At 35.1% G+C, this 22044-nt stretch overlaps 1 protein-coding gene across 13 annotated transcripts in view; it reads right to left on the bottom strand.

The window, feature by feature from the left end:
• Positions 1-22044, bottom strand: part of MIA2 (melanoma inhibitory activity 2) — a 90728-nt gene that overhangs the window by 20788 nt on the left and 47896 nt on the right. For 8 of the 13 annotated variants that reach the window (XM_021073969.1, XM_021073967.1, XM_021074004.1 and 5 more), the window contains 8 exons: positions 21654-21744; positions 17761-17899; positions 13064-13165; positions 11521-11581; positions 10707-10742; positions 6873-6940; positions 5238-5320; positions 3407-3535 (listed from right to left, as the gene is read on the bottom strand). In XM_021073969.1, coding sequence (XP_020929628.1) covers positions 3407-3535; positions 5238-5320; positions 6873-6940; positions 10707-10742; positions 11521-11581; positions 13064-13165; positions 17761-17899; positions 21654-21744 — 709 coding nt within the window. The remainder of the gene's footprint in view (positions 1-3406; positions 3536-5237; positions 5321-6872; positions 6941-10706; positions 10743-11520; positions 11582-13063; positions 13166-17760; positions 17900-21653; positions 21745-22044) is intronic. The other 5 variants (XM_021073974.1, XM_021073975.1, XM_021074030.1 and 2 more) reach the window with 1 other exon arrangement.

The following is a 22044-nucleotide window of genomic DNA, read 5'->3' as shown; positions in this document are numbered from 1 at the left end:
GATTTCTATACCAGATATAGTAAGATAATTATAAAATGAGGTTTTTGCTTAAATTAATGCCAGTAGTCAAAAAGAGCATGATTCCATTAAAACAGTCATCTTAGAAGCTATATACCTATTTTAAAAGTTCTGCAACTGAAGTACTTTTTAAGAACATCTCTTTTAGAAATGTACTTGGATTTACTTAAAAGCCACTAAAGAAACGGAATCTTAATGTTATAACTCTCTACTTCTGCCCCAAAATGATTTTATTCAGTCTGATGACAAACTTTATACCCACCAAATAAATTTTTATTTAAATGGCTTCCAGGAATTTCTAAATGTAAAATTCACCTTCAAAAAGAGCCCACCAACTCTGAAGGCAAGTCTAAAAAAATTTCAAAAACTCCAGCACTGTTGTATTAAACATTTTGAACGAGATAACACTCATTTGAATAAGAAAATCTGAAGTGCTAACATTTATAAAGGAAGAGAATCATTTTAAAGTTCCCTTCCTATGACCACAGAAAGAATAGTACCTCCAAAAAAAAAAAAAAAAGGAGTTCCCATTGTGGTGCAGCAGAAACAAATCAGACTAAGAATCATGAGGTTGAGGGTTCGATCCCTGGCCTCACTAAGTGGGTTAAGGATCCAGCATTGCTGTGACCTATGGTGTAGGTCACAGACGCAGCTCGGATCTGGCATTGCTGTGGCTGTGGCGTAGGCTGGTGCTACAGCTCCGATTTGACCCCTAGCCTGGGAACTTCCATATGCCACGGGTGCAGACTTAAAAAGAAACAACAACAACAAAAATACTAGTACCACAATTAATAACCCATATTCACTTAAAACAAAAAAAATTTTAACATTAAATATATTAATACCTCATCTGTCACTGAGGGGGAAAGGAGATCTTCTCAATATTATGTTGCCCAGAAAACAAAAGCTTATTTAACCTTTTGAAGAATAGCTTTTTTAAAAAATATTATTTTAATAGAAATCTTTCTAAAATGCTTCCCACATTTTCATTACCTCCTTTAAGAGAAAAGACTAAAACTAATGTGACTTTTTCATGGTAACTTGTGCAAATCAGCATAAAATAAGCATTTTTTTGTTTTGTTTTGTTTTGGCTGCACCCACAGCATATGAACGTCCTGGTCCAGGGACCTATGCCACAGCTGCAGTCATGCCAGATCCTTAACCTACTGTGCCATAACCTGCTGCGCCAGAGCAAGAACTCCACTTTTTTTTTTTTTTTTTTTTTTTTTTTTTTTTTTGCTATTTCTTTGGGCCGCTTCCTGCGGCATATGGAGGTTCCCAGGCTAGGGGTCGAATCGGAGCTGTAGCTCCCGGCCTACGCCAGAGGCACAGCAACGCAGGATCCGAGCTGCGTCTGCAACCTACACCACAGCTCACGGCAACGCCGGATCGTTAACTCACTGAGCAAGGGCAGGGACCGAACCCGGGCAGGGACCTAACCTGCAACCTCATGGTTCCTAGTCAGATGTTAACCACTGCACCACGATGGGAACTCCCACTTTTTTTTTTTTAATGTATAGTAACTGCAAATTGTTTTTACCTAATCTCTTTTGCGGTCAGGAGGCCAACTGACTTTTATTTTAGAATGTCAACTTTTCCTTACAGTTGTATATTCTATTAAATTCCTCAGACATTTCCTTCTAGTTTGTTCACCACTAATCAGTTTATTAGAAGAAAAAGGCTGGGAAAGCAGAGAATTAAATCAGTAAGAAATGTGCAGAGGTGATTAAGCTGAGTACATCTAGAGTGAAGAACAGATAAAAGAGGCATTCAAAAGCTTTGTCAAGTATAGGCTAATCTAATTCAAACATGTATCTCAAGTAAACTTAAAAAAAGATGGTAAGAGGAAGATAAAGAAAGGTTCTTCTTTGGTGGGCCACAGAAACTTTCAGTCCAAAGCAACTCTTTTAAGACCTGATAACTTACCTAAAACTTCTGTAGCTTTTCTAAGAAATAGTAAAATACCCTTGCAAATGATCTAATCATATTGTATCTTCAAAGTAATTAAAAAAGAAACGAAAGTAATTTAAATAGGAGAGGAGAAATCAAAGGTAATTTTTACTTATTCTAAATATTCACTTGATTACAAGCAATCCTTGACTTATGTCATTTAACTTCCAGTGATTCACTTTCCAGTTTAGCCAATTATACCCTTATTTCTAAGGACACTGTTTTGCAGACTACTGGCTGTAATCCAAAGCGGCCCATGAAATTAACTTAATCCTAACCAGCATTCTTTTTTAACAAAGCGGAACAGAACTAAAGATATCAGAAAGCATCAAAAATAGTAAGGTTACTACTATTTCATGTGACTGGTTTCAATTATATTTATATTGGTGTGTAACACGAGATGATATAAACACAGATTGGGGCTAAAAACCTACGACTCTTGATTCTGGAATAAATTGGTTCGAATTTTGCCACAATTCAAGGGAAACGTTTAAAGTAACCTGACAAAGTAAACAAAATATAGCTCAGAGATCAAAAGAGGGAAACTCCAGGTACATAGGTAAAACCAGAGTTAGTGCTGATGAGGTAAATGCACAAAGATCAACAGCTAATGCTTAGGTTTGAAGTGGCTGTGGAAATTCTCAAAAACACATATGGAGGTAACAAAGCAGACAATCTTGGGTCTCAAAGTATTATCAAATGATTTAAATAGGTCTCCTTTAAGGTTCCCATCAAAATTCTGTCTACCAGAGAGCACTTCTGAATTCCTTGTTTCTCAGAAAAAAAAGGCCCTTTCACTTTCTGATTTTCTACAACAAAAAGATCATGAGAATGAAGTAAAAAAAGATTTTTTTTTTTTTTTGGCCACAACCACAGCCTATGGAAGTTCCTGGGCCAGAGACAGAATCAGAGCAGCAGCCACAACTTGTGCCACAGCTGCTGCAATGCCAGATTCTTAATCTACTGCACTCTGCAGGAATTGAACCCATGCCTCTACCAAGACCCAAGCCAATGCAGTCAGATTTTTAAACCACTGCACCACAGAAGGAACTCCAAAAAAAGATTTTCAAAATTCTATATTCCAATAATGTTTCATTAAAATCCAATTTTATGCTAGGCTATACTATCATATTTTATTTATTCTTTATAAAGTTATATATTACATAGTATAATATACAGCTTTTAAGAAGTTAAAATGACTTTAAAAGATGTTATCAAATCCTTGACCAAAATGTAATCCATTATAACAATGTTTCTAAAAGAAAAATATATTCAAAATGGATGTCATAAAGCTCCTTTTTCAAACAAAAGCAACCCCCAATAAGTGCAAGGAATGCCTGTATTTTTCAAAGAATCATTTTAGAGATCATTTTAAAGATGAGATGAAAATATAAGGTAAGGAAGAAATCTAGAGTAATAAAGATGTTAAACAATATACCTCTTCCTCCTCCCCCTGGAAGCAAAGGTGAGAGTCTGAGTGGACCCTCCAACAAAGTTGGAGGGGAGAGAAAAGCTCTCGTTTCAGGTGAAGGTCGGCCCAATGGTGAAGGACCATATGGGGAATGCTCTGGAATAATTAAAACAGCATATTTAAATTCATACTTTCAATGACCTACACTATAGATTAGAATCCCATTTCAACAATCACCACTGGGTCATTCTATTATTGCCAATTTACATTTAAGCCATGTCCTAAACACTAACTGTACTTGGGTTTTGCTGATATGGGATAGAATTAAATATGGAACCCTGTATTTTTAAAGTCTATCTACTAAATGGACACTTCAGTCAATAAAAACATCATTCTCTTGGTAACTAATACACTTAGATAACCATACAATATTTAGCAAAGGACACCATATTTTAGAGTTATGAGAGGATTTGAAGGGCATCAAGTTTTGTTTTGTTTTTAATGACAGTATTCGTCCAAATATTTCAGCTGGTGAGGCTCAGTTTAAACATGGCTCGGTTTAAATCAGGGCCAGATAGGCCGTAATGGGCTATGAGTTACTTGAATAAAGCTGGGATTCTAAAAGTAGAGAAAAAACGCACAAAATATTCTGAAGCACCAGAAATTACTTTTGATTTATCACCAGTGACAATTCAGATTATGTATACTAATTCTCTGAAGCATAAGAAATTATTTTTTTGATTCACCATCAGTGAAAACTCAGTTTACATATACTAATTCATCAAATGAATCACTTTATCTATAAACCATATAACCAAGAGCCTTATCATTTTATAAACTTCACCATTCCCAAACAATGGTTATGCTTCCAAAGATCAAAAATCAACATCAAAAAAAAACATAAATATCATCAAAATAACACTTTTAAAATCATGTTAAATCTTATTTCATAGTTTATATAACACACAAATGTAGTTACAACAAAAGATCAAAGCATTATTTTCCCTGAGACTTTTGCATTAGATTCAGGTAAAAATTTCTTCTGTATAATTTCCAAATCCAGATTTAGTTCCTATTTGTAATTCCCAACAATCGATTTTTTAATGTAGAAACAGACTTTTATTTTAATGAAACTGGACTCTCAAAAGTGATCTTTATAACTTTTTAATATTAAAAGGGGAGTTAATCTATATAAAGACAGATTTGTTTTCACTGCCCTAGAAGCTTAATTCCAATTCAACAAAAAATTATTTTGAAAACTATTAAACCCAATTTGGAACAGTATGAGATCATAAAGATGCCAACTCAGTGCATGGACAAAAATATTAAATACATCTTCCAAAGAACTGGTCCTTTCTTGGGGAGAGTTAAAGCAATCAAAACTCAGATTATTAAGGTTTTCCCATCTTTTTAATTAATGCTTTTAAATAATTTAAAGCCAAATGTTTTAACTCTTATTTTTATAATTCGAGCAAATTCCAAACAACAGTTAATATGTAAATAGTCACAGTGCTATTATTCCATTTAAGCATTCTTACCCATTCATTCTCCAAAAAATAATTAATGAGTACCTTTACTATGTACCAAGTGTTCTGCTTTTCAAGGTGCTCAAAGTACTAAATACACATCATTTTTAAAATGCTACTGAGAAAGGGAGGCAGCCATTATTTACATTATTGCTAGGGAAACACAACTCAGAAACTTGGAGACAGTAAGAGAACTTAGATTAGAACCCTAGTTCCAGAACTGAAAATATTTATAAGCAGCAGTGTTAATTCACACTAGTATATATTATATGTCCAACATATATAAAAATATATGTAATTTTAGATGAGGATTTAAAAAAAAAAAAAACTACCTCTGCCAAATGCTGTATTTGGAACATCAAGTGCATAAGGATCTTTTTCTAAAAGTTCAAATTTAAGCTCTGTTTCAGTTAATCTGCAAACAAAGAACAAACATCTCTAAGTTACTCATCCAAGAGAAGCACCCACATTTCAAGAAAAATACCACTATCAAGTACAAGCTCTTCTTCACTATCTCAGTATCTACATACATGAAACAGATCATTTAAAATTACTCTGACCAAAATACCTTTCTACTCCCCCCACTATTTATTTTGAGGTAATAGGTGATAGTGCTATTTTGTTGAGGTTTCTACCTGCTTTGTTGTTTACTTCAAAACAAGACTACAAAGAGTACTTGATATCAGAATCCAAACTCAGGAAACTGAGGCTAGGAGATTAAATGATTTATGGTAAGATGAAAGCACCAGGATTAAAGCACATGGCTCCCAGCTTTGAGTCATGTATATGCTATGAGTACATGTATCCATTGTAATGTTACCCACAGGATTCCAATCATAGCATAAATGTGGAATCTGATTAACCTGTCCTACTACTATTTTACTCCTAAACTTTTTATCTTAAAAATATGACATTTTAAAAGAATCTTATTTCTAGTTCTTGACCATCAGATCTAAAATAAAACATTTAATTATTCAGTTTTAATTTCTGAGCATAAAAGACAAGCAAGAAAACTAAAATTAAATAATGCTAATAACATATTTCAGAAAGAAATTCTAACACTCTGGGAAGACTTCTACAATCTTCATAGAAAAACATTTACTTTTCCCTTCAATTGAACCTTGTACACTTTTATTTTCATTTTGTTATTGTAAAGCAATGCCACTCAATAAATAGAACAGGGAAAAGGAGAAATAATAAACATTTATTCTATCCACTTATCCATTAAAAGATGCTTATACTCTGAGAATTAGTGTATCAGAGAGACTCATCCTTCCTTCCTATCTTCACAGTCTGCCTACCTTTAAAAAAAATCTTGGAGTTCCCATCGTGGCGCAGTGGTTAAAGAATCCAACTAGGAACCATGAGGTTGCAGGTTCGATCCCTGGCCTTGCTCAGGGGGTTAAGGATCCAGCATTGCTGTGAGCTATGGTGTAGGTCGCAGATGGAGCTTGGATCCCGTGTTGCTGTAGCTCTGGTGTACGCCAGTGGCTATAGCTCTGATTAGACCCCTAGCCTGGGAATCTCCATATGCCGCAGGAGCGGCCCTGGAAAAGACAAAAAAAAAAAAAAAAAAATCTTTAATTTACACTTTTTTTGGCCATGCCCACAGCATGTGAAAGTTTCCAGGCCACGGATCAACTTGTGCCACAGCAGTGACCTCATCCACAGCAATGACAACACCAGGTCCTTAACCTGCTGAGCCACCAGGGAACTCCTTAAGTTACTTTTTACAAAAGAATCTATGAACAGTTTCCTTCTATGGTAGAGTAACCTCTCTAAAGACAAGTGTTATAAACAAAAAAAATCTAGTAACTTCTAGTAAAACAGATATTTTACCACTAGATATGCTGGATTCACTGAAGGTTTTCTTCTTTATCCTTATAAAAGCATTACCTAATTACTAAAATAATAATAATAAAAGTCATAGCTAAAGTTTTTTTAAGTGTTTCTATTCAAATACTTACTTTTGTCTGCTGTAAGCATTTTCTTTCCTTAAATCATTGAGGTTTCTTTCAGCATTCCGAGCTGCCAACTTAAGGAAAACAAAACATTTCTAAGATAAATTTATGAAAATTTAAAATGAAAGAAAACCATAAATAAACATCTCAATAATGGCATACAAGTATCACAGTCACTTAAGTAATAAGTATCCATTTCAGTAAGCTTTTAGGAGTGAGTTTCACATAATCAGAAGACCTGAGTCTAAGGCTAGAGTTTAATCATGTAGTTTCTAATAAAGGCTTTCAGCTGGATGTAAGATGAGGATTAGCATTATTTGGTGCAGTAAATATCCAAATAACAACGACAAGAGCAATGTAATAAAACCCAAGCTTAGGAATGGAGATTCAGTATCATTATGCATGGCAGCAAAGGCTATGGAACAAAGTAATCATCTCTAGAAAGAAATCACTGTAATTCTGTGAAACCATAAGGTCTAAAAGTTTCACAGCATGATGGTAAAGGCCATTTTTTTAATGGCTGAATATAATTAAAGCATGCTACATTTTATTTAAGTACAGATATATATTCCATAGTCTTTTACATTTGTTTAATCACACTTTCACCTAATAAAAGTCAGAGTATGTATGTTACAGAAAACTAAGTTTACGTTTATACCAAAAACATGCAATATACCCAAACAGCTATGGGCAGTGGTTAAACTTGTACAGAACAATGCCTGTTTCCCAGTTATCCTGTGGACTCTCAAGATTAGAAGCAGCAGGGTGTAGAACAGGAGACCTGCTAAACTAATCCAATCCACTAGGCAAATGTAACAATTATAAAAAATGTAGGTAAATTAATTCAGTCTATAACTTTTAACAGGTAAAAAGAACTGTATATCAAATGTGTTCACTTAAAAATGTGAACTACACATGAAAATTGACTTGGGGCAAATATTCACCAAAAAGATGCTTTAACCACATTTTAGCATTATCAGAAAGGTTCTATGCATAAATTTTTCCCATATATAATCACATAAACAATTTTGTACTAACAAAAAAGATTACTACACCATAACATCTTTAGTCAACAAAGTACCAATTCATTTAACTTTTAATAACAGAACCAAAATTATTTCTAAATGTCTATAGTGTAACTTACTCAAAAAAATGTGTAGTTAAAAGTAAGTTCTGCTATGGTTATAGTACGGTATATATTAAAATATACTACAAAAAATATAAAAATGAACTGATGGCAGTGATTCTGACTTGAAAAGTTTACACCTAAATGTTAACAAAAACTATAGTTCCAGTGAATAACCACACTGTATTCTAAAACAGTGTATTCAGAGACTGAATACTTACAATATGCAACAAGGCATTTTATTAGGTACAAGTGTTAAGGAAAAACAAACAGTCCTATATGAAGCAGCTTAACTCTTTGGTAAGGACTAATAAAAATGACCATAGCACTTATCACAGGACATACACACACACAAATACAAAATACTATGAAAGTTTAAAGAAAGAAAAGATTAAATCTACAGGATGGAGCAAACAAATGCTCCATCAAGTAACATCTGAGATTATCAAATTATATATGACAGTAAAATAGTGGAAATAAAAGTTTTTAAAATGGGAAAGGTTTACATAAATTATAAAATGTTCATAGAAAAATACCTATGATACACTAAGTAAAAAAAGGCTATAAAACATTATTATTTTTTTAAATATATATATGTGCTTTGTGTCTAAATGTATTCAAAAAAGTATGGAATAAATTAAAGTAATACTGCTGATTATTTCTCTATATTTTTCTACAGGCCATGAACTTTTGTTCAACGAGTATATTTTTTTTATAAAACCTAAAAAATATCTTTTCACTTGGAGACATGAAGGGCATGTTTGCTGCATGTTTTAATTTAAAATCAATGTCATTGCAACGGGAAAAAAAATAAATTGTTAAAAATATACAGCGGAAAAAATAAATTTTAAAAAATAAAAATTAAAAAAAAATAAAATCCATGTCATTATTTACTAAACAAGAAATTCAATGCACTAAAAGAAGAAGTACAAGGATTAGATTCTAAAAGGTCAAGAGTTCCCACTGTGGTACAGTGGAAACAAATCCGACTAGTATCCACAAGGATGTGGGTTCAATCCCTGCCCTTGCTCAGTGGGTCAGAGATCTGGGATTGCCATGAGCTGTGGTAAACATCACAGATGTGGCTTGGATCCCGCATTGCTATGGCTGTGGCGCAGGCGGGCAGCTGTAGCTCTCATTTGACCCCTAGCCTGGGAACTTACATATGCCGTGGGTACAGCCCAAAAAGCCCCCCCCCCAAAAAAAGAATCTAAAAGATCAAGATCAATACTTCAATCTCCACTCTTCACTCTCTAATCATGTGACCTTGGGGCTGTTTCCTCATCTGTAAGACCTGAATTATAATATGTATTTCACAGAGTTATTCTGTGGATTGAATGAGTCATATATGTAAAATGCCTTTAGGTATAGTGCATAAGAGATATTAACAAACATCTCTTTGAAATATAGTCTGCATCTGAGTATTTAGAAAGTGGTGAGGAGTGGTGAAGAAGACTAAATTCACCTTCAAGCCCAGCTTAATTCAGTAACAAATCTTCACTTGAACCCTCAATACAAAAGCATGTAAAATTTTAGAATTGCCAAGGATCTTGACATTCAATATATCTAATTTCTCACTCTAAACTGAAATCTCCATTCCAAGAAAAATACCTCCAAACTTCAATGTAACAACAGTGATAATTTAAGAGTTAACATTTACTGAGTACTAACAGAATTATCCTATTTAATTATCACAATAACTCTATGAAATAGGTATTAATGATATCTTTTGCCTTGGCTAAGGAAACTGGTGGTAGGTAACAGAGCCAGGAAACCAAGACAGGTTGACTCCAGACCCCAGATTCACCCACTGTGCAACCTGCTTCACCTCAGGGACAAGCCTTCCAAAGGCCAGCTATCACAACCATTTTTTATGTTAGAGGGATCATTCTGGTAATTAGCCAAAATCTACATGCTTGTCACTTCCTCATTCAGTTTCTCTGGAGCACTGACCTATCATTTCTCACAATGGTCTTTTTTGTAATGCATAACATGTAATTCAACAATGAGAGAGTTCCTATTGTGGCTTGGTGGGTTAAGAACCCGACTAGTATCCATGAGGATGCAAGTTCAATCTCTGGCCTCGCTCAGTAGGCTAAAGATCCAGTGTTATTGCAAGCTATGGCATAGGTCACAGATGCAACTTGGATCTGACATTGCTGTGGCTGTGGCAGAGGCTGGCATCTATGGCTCCAATTCAACACCTAGCTTGGGAACTTCCCTATGCCACAGATACAGCAATGTTTTAATGTTTTAAATGTTTTAATGTTTTAAAAAACATGCTAATCGCATACCTCAATTGTATAACTTTTAGAACTAGAAGGTACTTTAGATTATCACTTAGTCTAATCTCACTGCTTAATAGATGAGTAACAAGCCCAGGGAATTTTAAGTAATTTGTCCACAAGTAATTAGTTGGCCATTTAGTGCCTGAAACAAGTCTGTGAACTTTACAACACCTCCCCCCAAACAGAGTATAAGCTCCTTGCAAAGAAGCAATGCACTGAAAGCAGAGAAGGAAAAAATGAGATTTTATAAAAAATGGTGTGATAAGTATTAGTTCATAACAATTTCACTACTGGTAAAATTAAAAGGAATTGATTTCTTTAAATGCTACCTTTATTCTCAGTTGTAAAATTGTACCTTTTAAACTCATCATTTAAATTATGAAAAGAACAATCTGACAAAAGAAACTTAGAAAATTTAACACTTACCCAATTATCATGCGCTTTTTTCTCATGAGAAATACTCTGAAAAAGAAAGTCATTAAATACTATTGTAACTGTTTTTCTTCGTCAAAACACATTCACACCTGGCGTTTCCGTTGTGGCTCAGCAGTAACAAACCTGACTGGTATCCATCAGGATGCAGGTTCGATCCCTGGACTTGCTCAGTGGGTCAGGGATCGGGCATTGCGTGAGCTGTGGTATAGTTCACAGAAGCAGCTTAGACGCCATGTTGCTGTGGCTGTGGTGTAGGCTGGCAGCTTCAGTTCCAATTCAACCTCTAGCTTGGGAACTTCTATATGCCGCGCATGCAGCCCTAAAAAAAAAAAAAAAAAAAAAAAAAAAAAATTCACTCCTACCACTATGATTTAGTAACAGCTCATAAACTCAAAAATAACTGGAGCATCACTAAAAAGTCAGTAACACTGTAAAACAAATTTTCACATACACATTGTCTATTATACTTTTAAAACAAAAACTGAATTGTAAAGACAACTAAAATATTTGACTAGTATATTTCTATTTTATACCATAATTAATAGGAGGTGCCAACTAAGAGACAATTAGCCAGACCCCAACGCTGCTATCTATTTATTTATGCAACCAAAATTCCCAAAGCAGCAGCAGTTCACATGGCAACTTTAAAAAGGTCTTTTGTCTCTGAAATATCTGCCTCCTTAGAAATGTTCCATAGCCACATTTAAAACCACAAGAGAGATATACAGCTCATCAACTATACTCCTACATAAAAATAGAGATACAAACAAATCACAACTGTTTTAAGTGATATACACACACATACCTGTCCTTGATAAGAATGAATGGTTCTCTCCAATTCTTCCTCTAGGTCTCTGGCTCGCTTTCTATAAAGAATAAATAATCATTCTATTATTAACACACACTAAGAAATGATAGAACACACTATTTCTACTGAAAATATTAAACACCTATAGTGCTTTGGTTTCATGTAACTCTACTCCACGTTAATCATCTTTATGAGAGTATAAAGTAAATTTTTTCCTAATATACTTTCAACATTAATTAAGCTTTAGGAGTAATACTACTTGGGTTTACCCATGAAAAGATTTAGACGGTATACTGATTCATTTTTCTTTTTCTTTTTATAGCCACACTTGCAACATATGGAAGTTCCTGAGCTAAGGGTAGAATCAGTGCTGCAGCTGTCAACCCATGCCACAGCCACAGCAACACGGGATCCAAACTGCATCTGTGACCTACGTGGCAGCTTGCAATGCTGGATCCTTGATCTACTAAGCAAGGCCAGGGATCAAAACCACATCCTCACAGAGACAACACTGGGTTCCTAACCAGCTGAGCCACAATGGGAACTCCTCACTTTTACTTTTAAAAAGCATGATACTGGGAAATTTATTCAGATGTCTCAATCTTAATAGAACACTAGGAAATTAATGATCTATGAGAAAATGTCTGAATCTTAATAGAACACTAGGACATTAATGATCTTTGAGAAAATATCAATTTATCACCTTTATAAGATTAATAACACAATTCCTTCTTTTGGATAAAACTTAAGCGTACTCTCACTAACGTAAAATGAAGTATCGGGGTTCCCATTGTGGCGCAGCAGAAATGAATCCAACTAGGAACCATGAGGTTGTGGGCTTGATCCCTGGCCTCGCTCTATGGGTTAAGGATCTGGCTTTTTCATGAGCTGTGGTGTATGTAGGTCACAGAGGTGGCTCGGATCTGGCATTATTGTGGCTGTAGTGTAGGCTGGCAGCTGTAGCTCTGATTCAACCCCTAGCCTGGGAACCTCCAAACGCCATGGGTGCAGCCCTAAAAAGAAAAAAATAAAATAAAATGAAGTATCACAACTATATGGACTATCACTGAATGCCCCTTATTTTCTCTGTTGTTACTATTTCTATTATTTTACCTTAGCTCAATTTTTATTGTCTTATAGTCTTATAAGTCTTCCTCATAACTTTAACTGATGCTTACTCTACTTTTGGTTGCATGCTTCTCGAACTGATTAATAGTATATCTATTCTACCCCCATGTGAACCAAAGAACGACCTTAAAATTAATCACACTCATAAAGTTCTTAACATTAATATAAAACCGAGTCTCCATAATTCAAATCCAACTAATGAGAGAGATTTAAAATCGCAAACTCTCACTGAAAGATTTTTCTTTTTTATATTTTTCATATAATGGCATAAAAGCAATACATCAAAATGAAAAATAATGAAACAAAAATATATTTGGAGTTTTTTTGGGGGGATTGATTTTTTTTTTCCTGGTATTGGGCTTTTTGATACCCTCCCCACCTCAAAAAGAAAGTGGTAAAATGTATTCAATACCTATAGGTCTCCAACTCTTCAACAGCATGGCTGATCTTTTCATCAGCTTTGGAAAGTTTCTCCTCCTTCTCTAACCGGTAATTTTCCTCGACTGTTAATTTCCTTAAAATAAAAAGTGTTTTATTTCTTTTACTTTATGTTATAAAATAATCAATTTTATATTTTTATTTATTTCACAACTGACTTATTTTACTGCTTCCCGTAAAGCAATCTGCAAATATCAATAAAAACATCACATGCAAAGAAAAACAATAAACTTGAGTGTAGAATTTAATATTACAAACTGAAATCATAAAGCATCCTGTCTAATACCATACTACTAATACAGAAGTTTCAATATATGTGGAATCTAAAATATGGCAAAAATGATCCTATCTACAAAACAGAAACAGATCACAACCATGGAGGGCAGACGTGTGGTTGTCATGGTGGAGAGGGGATGGAGTGGGATGGACAGGGAGTTTGGGGTTAGTGGATGTGAACTGTTACATTTAGAGTGGATAAGCAGGGAGATGGGATTAAGATGGCGGAATAGAAGGACTGGAGCTCAACTTCTCTCCTAAAAACAACAAAGTCCACTACTAAAGGCTGAGCAATCTTCACCCAAATGGACCGGAAACCTTAAAAAAGATATCCTACTCCAGAAGAAAAAGAGGAGGACACATCAGGAGGTAGGAAGAGCGATTTCGTGATATAAACAACCCCATACCTCCTGGGTGGGAAGCCTCACAGATTGGAAACTAACTGCTTCACAGAGACTCACCTACAGGACTGAGAGCTCAGAGCCCCACATCAGACCCTCATGTGTGGGGATCTGGCACTGGGAAAAAGAGCCTCTGGAGCATCTGGCATTGAAGGCCAGTGGGGCTTGTGCACAGGAGCTCCACAGGACTGGGGGAAATGGAGACCCCATTCTTAAAAGGCACACACAGACTTTCACATTGCACTGGGTCCCAGGGCAAAGGAAAGTCTCCATAGGAATCTGGATCAAACCTGACTGCAGTTCTTAGAAGACATTCTGGGAAAACAGGGGTGAATGTGGCTTGTTGTGAGGGAAGGACATTGAAAGCAAAGCTCTAGGGAATATTCAGCAGCTTGCCTGTCTCTGGAGGTGGTCATTTCGGGAAAACCTGGCCCCACCCATCAGTCAGCTGCTGAGAAGCCCCAGGGCAAACAACAACCCAGGTGGGATCACAGCCCCACCCCTCAGTAAACAGGCTACCTAAAGACCCCTCAGGCACACAGCTGCCTCTAATCCCATCCAGAGACTAAGCCCCACCCACCACAGGGATAGGAATCAGCTCCACCTACCAGTGGGCAGGCATCAGCCCCTCCCATCAGGAAGCCTACAGCAAGCCCCCATACTGACTTCAGCCACAAGGGGGGCAGACACAAGAAGTAAGAGAAGCTACAACCCTATTATCTGTAAAAAGGTCACCACTCCAAAAACCTATAAAAATGAAAAGACAGAGAACTATAACTCAGATGAGGGAGAAAAGAAAAACCCCAGAAAAACAGCTAAGTGATGAGGAGATTCTCAGCCTCCAGGAAAAAGATTTTAGACTGTTGATGCTGAAGATGATGCAAGACATTGGAAACAAACTGGAGGCAAAGAGGGATAACTTACAGGAAACACTGAGCAAAGAGATACAAGATAGAAAACTTAAACAAGAAGAGATTCAAAATACAATAACTGAAATAAAAATTCACTAGAGGCAGCTAACAGCAGAATACAGGAGGCAGAAGAATGAATAAGCAAGGTGGAGGACAGATTAGTGGAAATCACTGATGTGGAGCAGAAAAGAAAAAAAAGATTGAAAACAAATGAAGAGAGTCTCAGAGAACTCTGGGACAACATTAAACGCATCAACATCCGTATTATAGGGGTGCCAGAAGGAGAAGAGAGAGAGAAGGGGACAGAAAAAATATTCCAAGAGATAATAGCCGAAAACTTCCCTAACATGGGAAAGGAACCACTCACTCAAATCCAGCAAGCACAACAAGTACTATATAAAATAAACCCAAAGAGGAACACCCCAAGACACATATTAATCAAACGACCAAAATTAAAGAGAAAATTTTGAAAGCAGCTAGGGAAAAGAAACAAATAACATACAAGGGAACCCCAATAAGGTTATCGGCAGATTTTTCAGCTGAAACTCTGCAGGCCAGAAGAAAGTAGCATGATATACTTAACGTGATGAAAGGAAAAAACCTCCAACCAAGATTACTTTACCTGGCAAGGCTCTCATTCAGAGTTGAAGGAGAAATCAAAACCTTCACAGATAAGCAAAAACTGAGAGAATTCAGCAACACTAAACCAACCTTACAACAAATACTAAAGGAACTTCTCTAGGCAGAAAAGAACAAGAGAAGAAGGAAAGGAAAAACAGCAACAAAAACAAATCCAAAGCAATTAATAAAATGGCAGTAAGAACGCATATATCAATAATTACCTTAAATGTTAATGGACTAAACGCCCCAACCAAAAGACAGAGACTGGCTGAATGGATACAAAAACAAGACCCATATACATGCTGTCTTTAAGAGACCCACTTCACTTCTGGGGACACATACAAATGGAAAGTGAGAGGATGGAAGAAAATATTTCATGCAAACGGGGATCAAAAGAAAGCTGGAGTAGCAATACTCATACCAGACAAAATAGACTTTAAAATGAAGAATATTTTAAGGGACAAAGAAAGCCATTACATAATGATCAAAGGATCAATCCAAGAAGATGATATAAGAATTTTAAATATCTACACACCCAACAAAGGTTCACCACAATATATAAGGCAACTGCTTACAACCTTAAAAGGACAAATCAACAATAACACAATCATAATGGGGGACTTTAACACCCCACTTACAGCAATGGACAGATCAACCAGACAGAATCAATAAAGAAACACAGGCCCTGAAAGATGCATTAAACCAGATGGACTTAAGAGATATTTATAGGACATTTCATCCAAAAGCAACAGAATACACATTCTTCTCAAGTGCACATGGAACATTCTCTAAGATTGATCACATCCTGGGCTACAAATCCAACCTTGGTAACTTTAAGAAAATTGAAATCATACCAAGCATCTTTTCTGACCACAACGCTATACGACTGGAAATCAACAACAAGAAACAAACTGCAAGAAACACAAACATGTGGAGACTAAACTACATGCTACTAAACAACCAATGGATCACTGAAGAAATCAGAGAGGAAATTAAAAAAAACCTAGAAACAAATGACAACAAAGATACGACACTCCAAAACCTAGGGGATACAGCAAAAGCTATTCTAAGAGTTAAGTTTATAGCAATACAAGGCGACCTCAGAAAACTAGAGTGGATAAGCAATGAGGGAACTGTGTTTATCTGGATCACTTTGCTGTACAACAGAAATTAAATAAACATTGTAAATCAATTATACTTTAATAAAAAAGTTAAGAGTTTTCCGTAAGAATTTATCACAGAAATAAGACTATCAAATGTAAACATTAATAAAAAATATTGACTACATATTATTTACCAAGCCTTCTAGTATATAAAGAAGTATTATAATTATTACAATTAGTCACCAATTAATGAATTATGTTTTAATAATTTTTAAATTGGTTGTTAAGTTGTTAAAATAGTGACTGAGCTTCCAGGCCAGTTCACAAAACAAAAAAACTTATACATAATGAATCCAAAGTAAATAAAATTTAGTATTAGTAGTCCAACTTACTACTTCTAGTTCTTTTAACAATAATAGCTAATTTAATGAGCCCTTGAGTATGTGCCAGAAGCTCTTCTTACACCTTTACATATATTATCTTATTATCACAATGGCTCTATAAGAGTAGTACTGTTTACAAAAAGAAAAATGAAGCATAGAGAAATTACATAACTAGACCAAGGCCTATATATAGAGCTAGCAATTAGTGACTCCATTATACATTACCATGCTGTTTCACACTGTATCATAAATAACATTGTTATTAGCCATACTATTTCACACAGTGACATTAATAACACTGGTCCCTCAATAAACACTTTTTTTTTTTTTTATTTTACCGGAGTATAGTTGACTTACACAATTGTGTTAAGAAATACTTTTTGAACACCACAGGAAAACACATTTGGAGTTCTAATTGTAGATGTCTCATCTTTTCTCATAATCTTTGGGGAAGAACATGACAAATCACTGAAGAAATTCTACAGGATAATGGCAAATGTTTTCCATTCTTCACACTATATTAACAATCTCTGAGAAAGCACTTCCCGGGTCAATCATTTCATAAGTGTTATAAGAAAATAAAAGTGATCTCCTTAGGAAAAGCATGAAAGTGTGGTGGGCTTAGAGATGGAAGAGAGGTGTGTTCTTTCAGACTGTGTAGATTTAAAATGGCCAGAAATTCTTTGACACCCCTCCAGGTGAGAGGCAAAGTCTATGCACCCTCCCTTTGCATTTGAGTGAATTCATTAATGATGGAAACTGAGAATTCAAAACACTGCAAACTAATGAATGAAATCACAATGTAACACACATACAGCTAGGATTCTACTCAGCCTCCCATCCCTGCTTTGAGTATCTACAGACAGTATCTTTTTTCTTTGAAGTATTAAACATTACTTGTTAAAATTCTATAATCAAACATTTTGAAACTATTTTACTTCCCATTTAGTGGAGTTACCAATGTAATTTTTATTACCTGTGAAGTGTCATTTCATTTTCTTGATACAGTTCAGTCATTACTTTAAGTTTCTGCTGAAGCTTTTGAATCTCATTCTCAAACTGTGTATTTTCTGACTGTAAAGATGCTTGTTCAGTCTGGAGGTTTTCAATACATTCTATAGAAACATTTTTAAAATCACAAAGGAGCAAATATTCTGTATTGCACATTAACATTTCAGAAGAATAAAAATTACCAAAAATAATAATACACTAAATTCTTTCCAAGAGAAAATCTGTATTTTGTTCAACTAAATACTTTTAATATTTTAATTAAAGAGCTATAGAACTTGCTATAAATTTTTTTTACTTAAAGATTTCTTGGAGTTCCCGTCATGGCGCAGTGGTTAACGAATCCGACTAGGAACCATGAGGTTGCGGGTTCGGTCCCTGCCCTTGCTCAGTGGGTTAACGATCCGGCGTTGCCGTGAGCTGTGGTGTAGGTTGCAGACGCGGCTCGGATCCTGCGTTGCTGTGCCTCTGGCGTAGGCCGGTGGCTACAGCTCCGATTCGACCCCTAGCCTGGGAACCTCCATATGCCGCGGAAGCGGCCCAAGAGATAGCAACAACAACAAAAGACAAAAAAAAAAAAAAAAAAAAAGATTTCTTAAAACCTTCAACATTCTTTTTTTAAATTCTTTTTATTTTTTTAAATGGCTGCACCCACAGCACATGGAAGTTCTCAGGCCAGGGACTGAATTCAAGCCACAGCTGTGACCTATGCCACATCTACAACAATGCTGGATCCTTTAACACACTGTATCAGGCCACGTATTGAACCCGCACCTCCACAGTGACCCAAGACACTGTAGTCAGATTCTTAACCCGCTGCAACACAGTGGAAACTCCCAGTATTCTAATTCTAGCATCTAGTTTTCAGTCTGGGAGCCAAAAGCCACTAAAATTCTCAAGGTTTTGGTGGTAACGGTTTTGAAGGCAAACAGTTCAATACTTAGCTCAATATTTTCTATAAAAGTATTTTCACATGACGAACAATGCCTGTTTTTATTTAGCATAAAGTATATCTGTTAACACTTAACTTCTACCCAGCCTCCTTTTTAAGCCAAAACTTTGATATACACGTCAAGGCAAAAATTTGGATCTTCTGATAACAAGCACTACAAAGTCCTGCTAGGTTAAACCAGATCAAGACTAGAGACAAGAATACCAACTTTAGCTTTGTTTCAACTGCTAAACCATCTAAAAGAATCATCTATGGAAACTAAAATTAACAATTCTAAGTAATTACGAAAATTTTATAATTAGTGCACCAACTGTTTTGAAAATCTCATTTCTCTTCCAAAATAACCTAACTCTTAACTCCTCTAAGATTGAGGTGTCATCTCCCAAAATAAGTTCGTGAATCACCACCACATATCTTAAAAAAAAAACAAAAAACACTGCAAAACTCACTCATTTTCAAGAGGACAGTTTCAAAATCATATTAACAAGCATTAAGATTTTATTAATTATATGTATTGGTATATAATTACTCTAAAATGTCTATTAATCAGTTGTACACACCAAAAAAAATGATAGTCTAAGTAAATACTTTAACATTAAATGATTAAATGCATAGGAAATTTCCACAGAAATATTCAAGTCTACATCAGTTGAAAAGTCTGTTGACCTAAGCTTTAAGCCATTGCTATTATTAAGTCTGAACAATTCTTAACACATCTTTTTTTGTCTTTTTTTTTTTTTTTTTTTTTTTTTGTCTTTTGTCTTTTTAGGGCTGCACCTGCAGCATAAGGAGGTTCCCAGGCTAGGGGTCGAATAGGAGCTGTGGCCGATGGCCTAGACCACAGCCACAGCAATGCCAGATCCGAGCCGCGTCTGCAACCTACACCACAGCTCATGGCAATGCCGGATTCTTAACCCACTGAGCAAGGGCAGGATCAAACCCACAACCTCATAGTTACAAGTCAGATTCATTAACCACTAAGCCATGACGGGAACTCCAACAAGCCATTATTAAAAAGACATTCATGTTGACTATTATTTCTATTAAAATTGATTATCCCTATTAAAAAAAATAATAAACCAACACTTAAATTTTTGTACTTCTACCTTTATCTATTTTGTTTCAAATCCTCTGTATCTTAAAAGAGTACTATAAATGATTACCAAAAAAATGCAGGATCAGAGGAAAAACAGTTTAGAAGAAAAACTTCCTGTTATGAATAGAAGATCTATTACAGAAATTTATCTTTCAGGACCCATTAAAAAAACAAAGTTAGATTTAGAAGAAGGGTACACATATACACAAGGTCTCTAAGTACTTAGTTTTAGAAAATAAAAACTTTCCAAGAAATTGTATTAAGTGATAGAGTAACTAGTAAACAAATTCCTTGCTATTCTGGCACTTATTACAGTTTCTCACAGTCTATTAATGCGTTAAAATAGAGCTTCCTTGAGGCATGCTCCGTATCTTTTCCCCCTATAAATCACCCATGGTTTTTAGTACTATGCTTTGCATATAGCAACTTTACTGATAAGATTAATGTTTTCCAAAATTCAGAAAAAATCCAACTACCAATGTCACATAAACAGAGCTATAATAATTTTTTTAATATCTTACTTCTGGTAGTTCAGCATTTTCAGGAAGTGTTTTATTATATAGTTCACTTACTGTAAACATTTCTGAAAATACATGTGAGTAAAAAGAAAACAGAAATCTGTCCATAATCCCGTATTCAAAGAGAATCATGGTTGACATTTGAGAATGTCCTCCTCTTACTTTGAAATGCTAATAGGGTGAATTCTTTTTTTTTTTAAATGGACTGTTAATTATATCAACTTGAAAAAGTTTCAAACTAATAGATGCTAACTATTGCATCTGGAGTGGATAAGCAATGAGATCCTGCTGTACAGCACTGGTAACTCTATCTAGGCACCTGCGATAGAGCATGACAGAGGATAATGTGAGAAAAAGAATGTATATATGTGTATGTATGTGTAACTGGGTCACTTTGATGTACAGTAGAAAACTGACAGAACACTGTAAAGCAGCTATAATGGCAAAAATAAAAATCATGTAAAAAATTTCAAACAGAATTTGTTCACAATAAAAAAAACACTATGAACAAAATAAATTAAGAAGATTACAATGGAAAAAAACTAGTTTTACAGGTCTCACTTCACTCTTGTATTTGCTAATATTCTATGCATGTATATTAAAGGACAAAACTATACTGTAGAACGAGCTGTAAAATACAGTAGTACCACTACTAAAAATCAATTTTGCAAATAAAAAAATTTTTTAAATTAAGTTATAATTTGCTACTTTTTAATATCTAATAAAACCATACCACACATATCAATAAGTATGGTTTTACATGGGGTTTTTTTTTGGTTTTTTTGCTTTTTAGGGTCACACCCATGACATATGGAGGTTCCCAGGCTAGGGGTCAAATTGGAGCTGTAGCCTGTGGCCACTAGCCTATGCCACAGCCACAGCCACAGCCACGCCAGATCTGAGCCTCATCTGAGACCTACACCACAGCTCACAACAATGCCAGATCCTTAACCCACTGAACAAGGAGAGGGATCAAACCTGCATCCTCATAGATGCTAGTCAGATTTGTTACCACTGAGCCACGATGGGAACTCCTTGGTCTTACATGTTTTTTTAAAAAAATAATGCCATTAATTTTATATAAATATGGAGGAAATGAAATAGCTTTACCAATAACAACAACAACAACAACAAAAAAAAACAAGACTAACTTTTCACAAATAACTAACAAAAGCAAAAGTGAAAAAAAATCAAACTGTATCTCCCCATAACTGATTCAGTTAATTTACAATTCTCTATAAGGAGATGTATTTATTTAGAACGGCTTTATTTATATAGGTACATACATCACTTACCTGTAAGATCTTCTTTTGTTTTATCCACTTCAGATAATTGAGTGTAAATTTGGTTTCTTTCTCCTTCTAGAGTTTTTAAAGAAGCTTTTAACTTCAAAGAATGGGAGAAGGAGAAGAAAAAAAAAAACAAAAACATTAATTATTCCAAAAAAATCTCACTATACCATCCCAACTCTTTAAAGCTCTTCTATCACTCTGATGAAATTACTGCCTACACAAACCAACATTTTGGCTTCCATCCTGGAAAGTTTAGCAAAGTCATCAAGAGTTGTAAATCTCAGAACAGGAATAGAGAAGATCAGTGACAGATGCTTAAATAGTGGTTATTTCCACTCAGCACATAAGTTTTGATTAAAGTAACCTTCAAACTATGTTACTAAGATTTTCCATA

Source organism: Sus scrofa, chromosome 1 (genome assembly GCF_000003025.6).
Source record: "Sus scrofa isolate TJ Tabasco breed Duroc chromosome 1, Sscrofa11.1, whole genome shotgun sequence".
Lineage (NCBI taxonomy): Eukaryota > Metazoa > Chordata > Mammalia > Artiodactyla > Suidae > Sus > Sus scrofa.
This window is presented reverse-complemented; position numbering and strand designations above follow the sequence as displayed.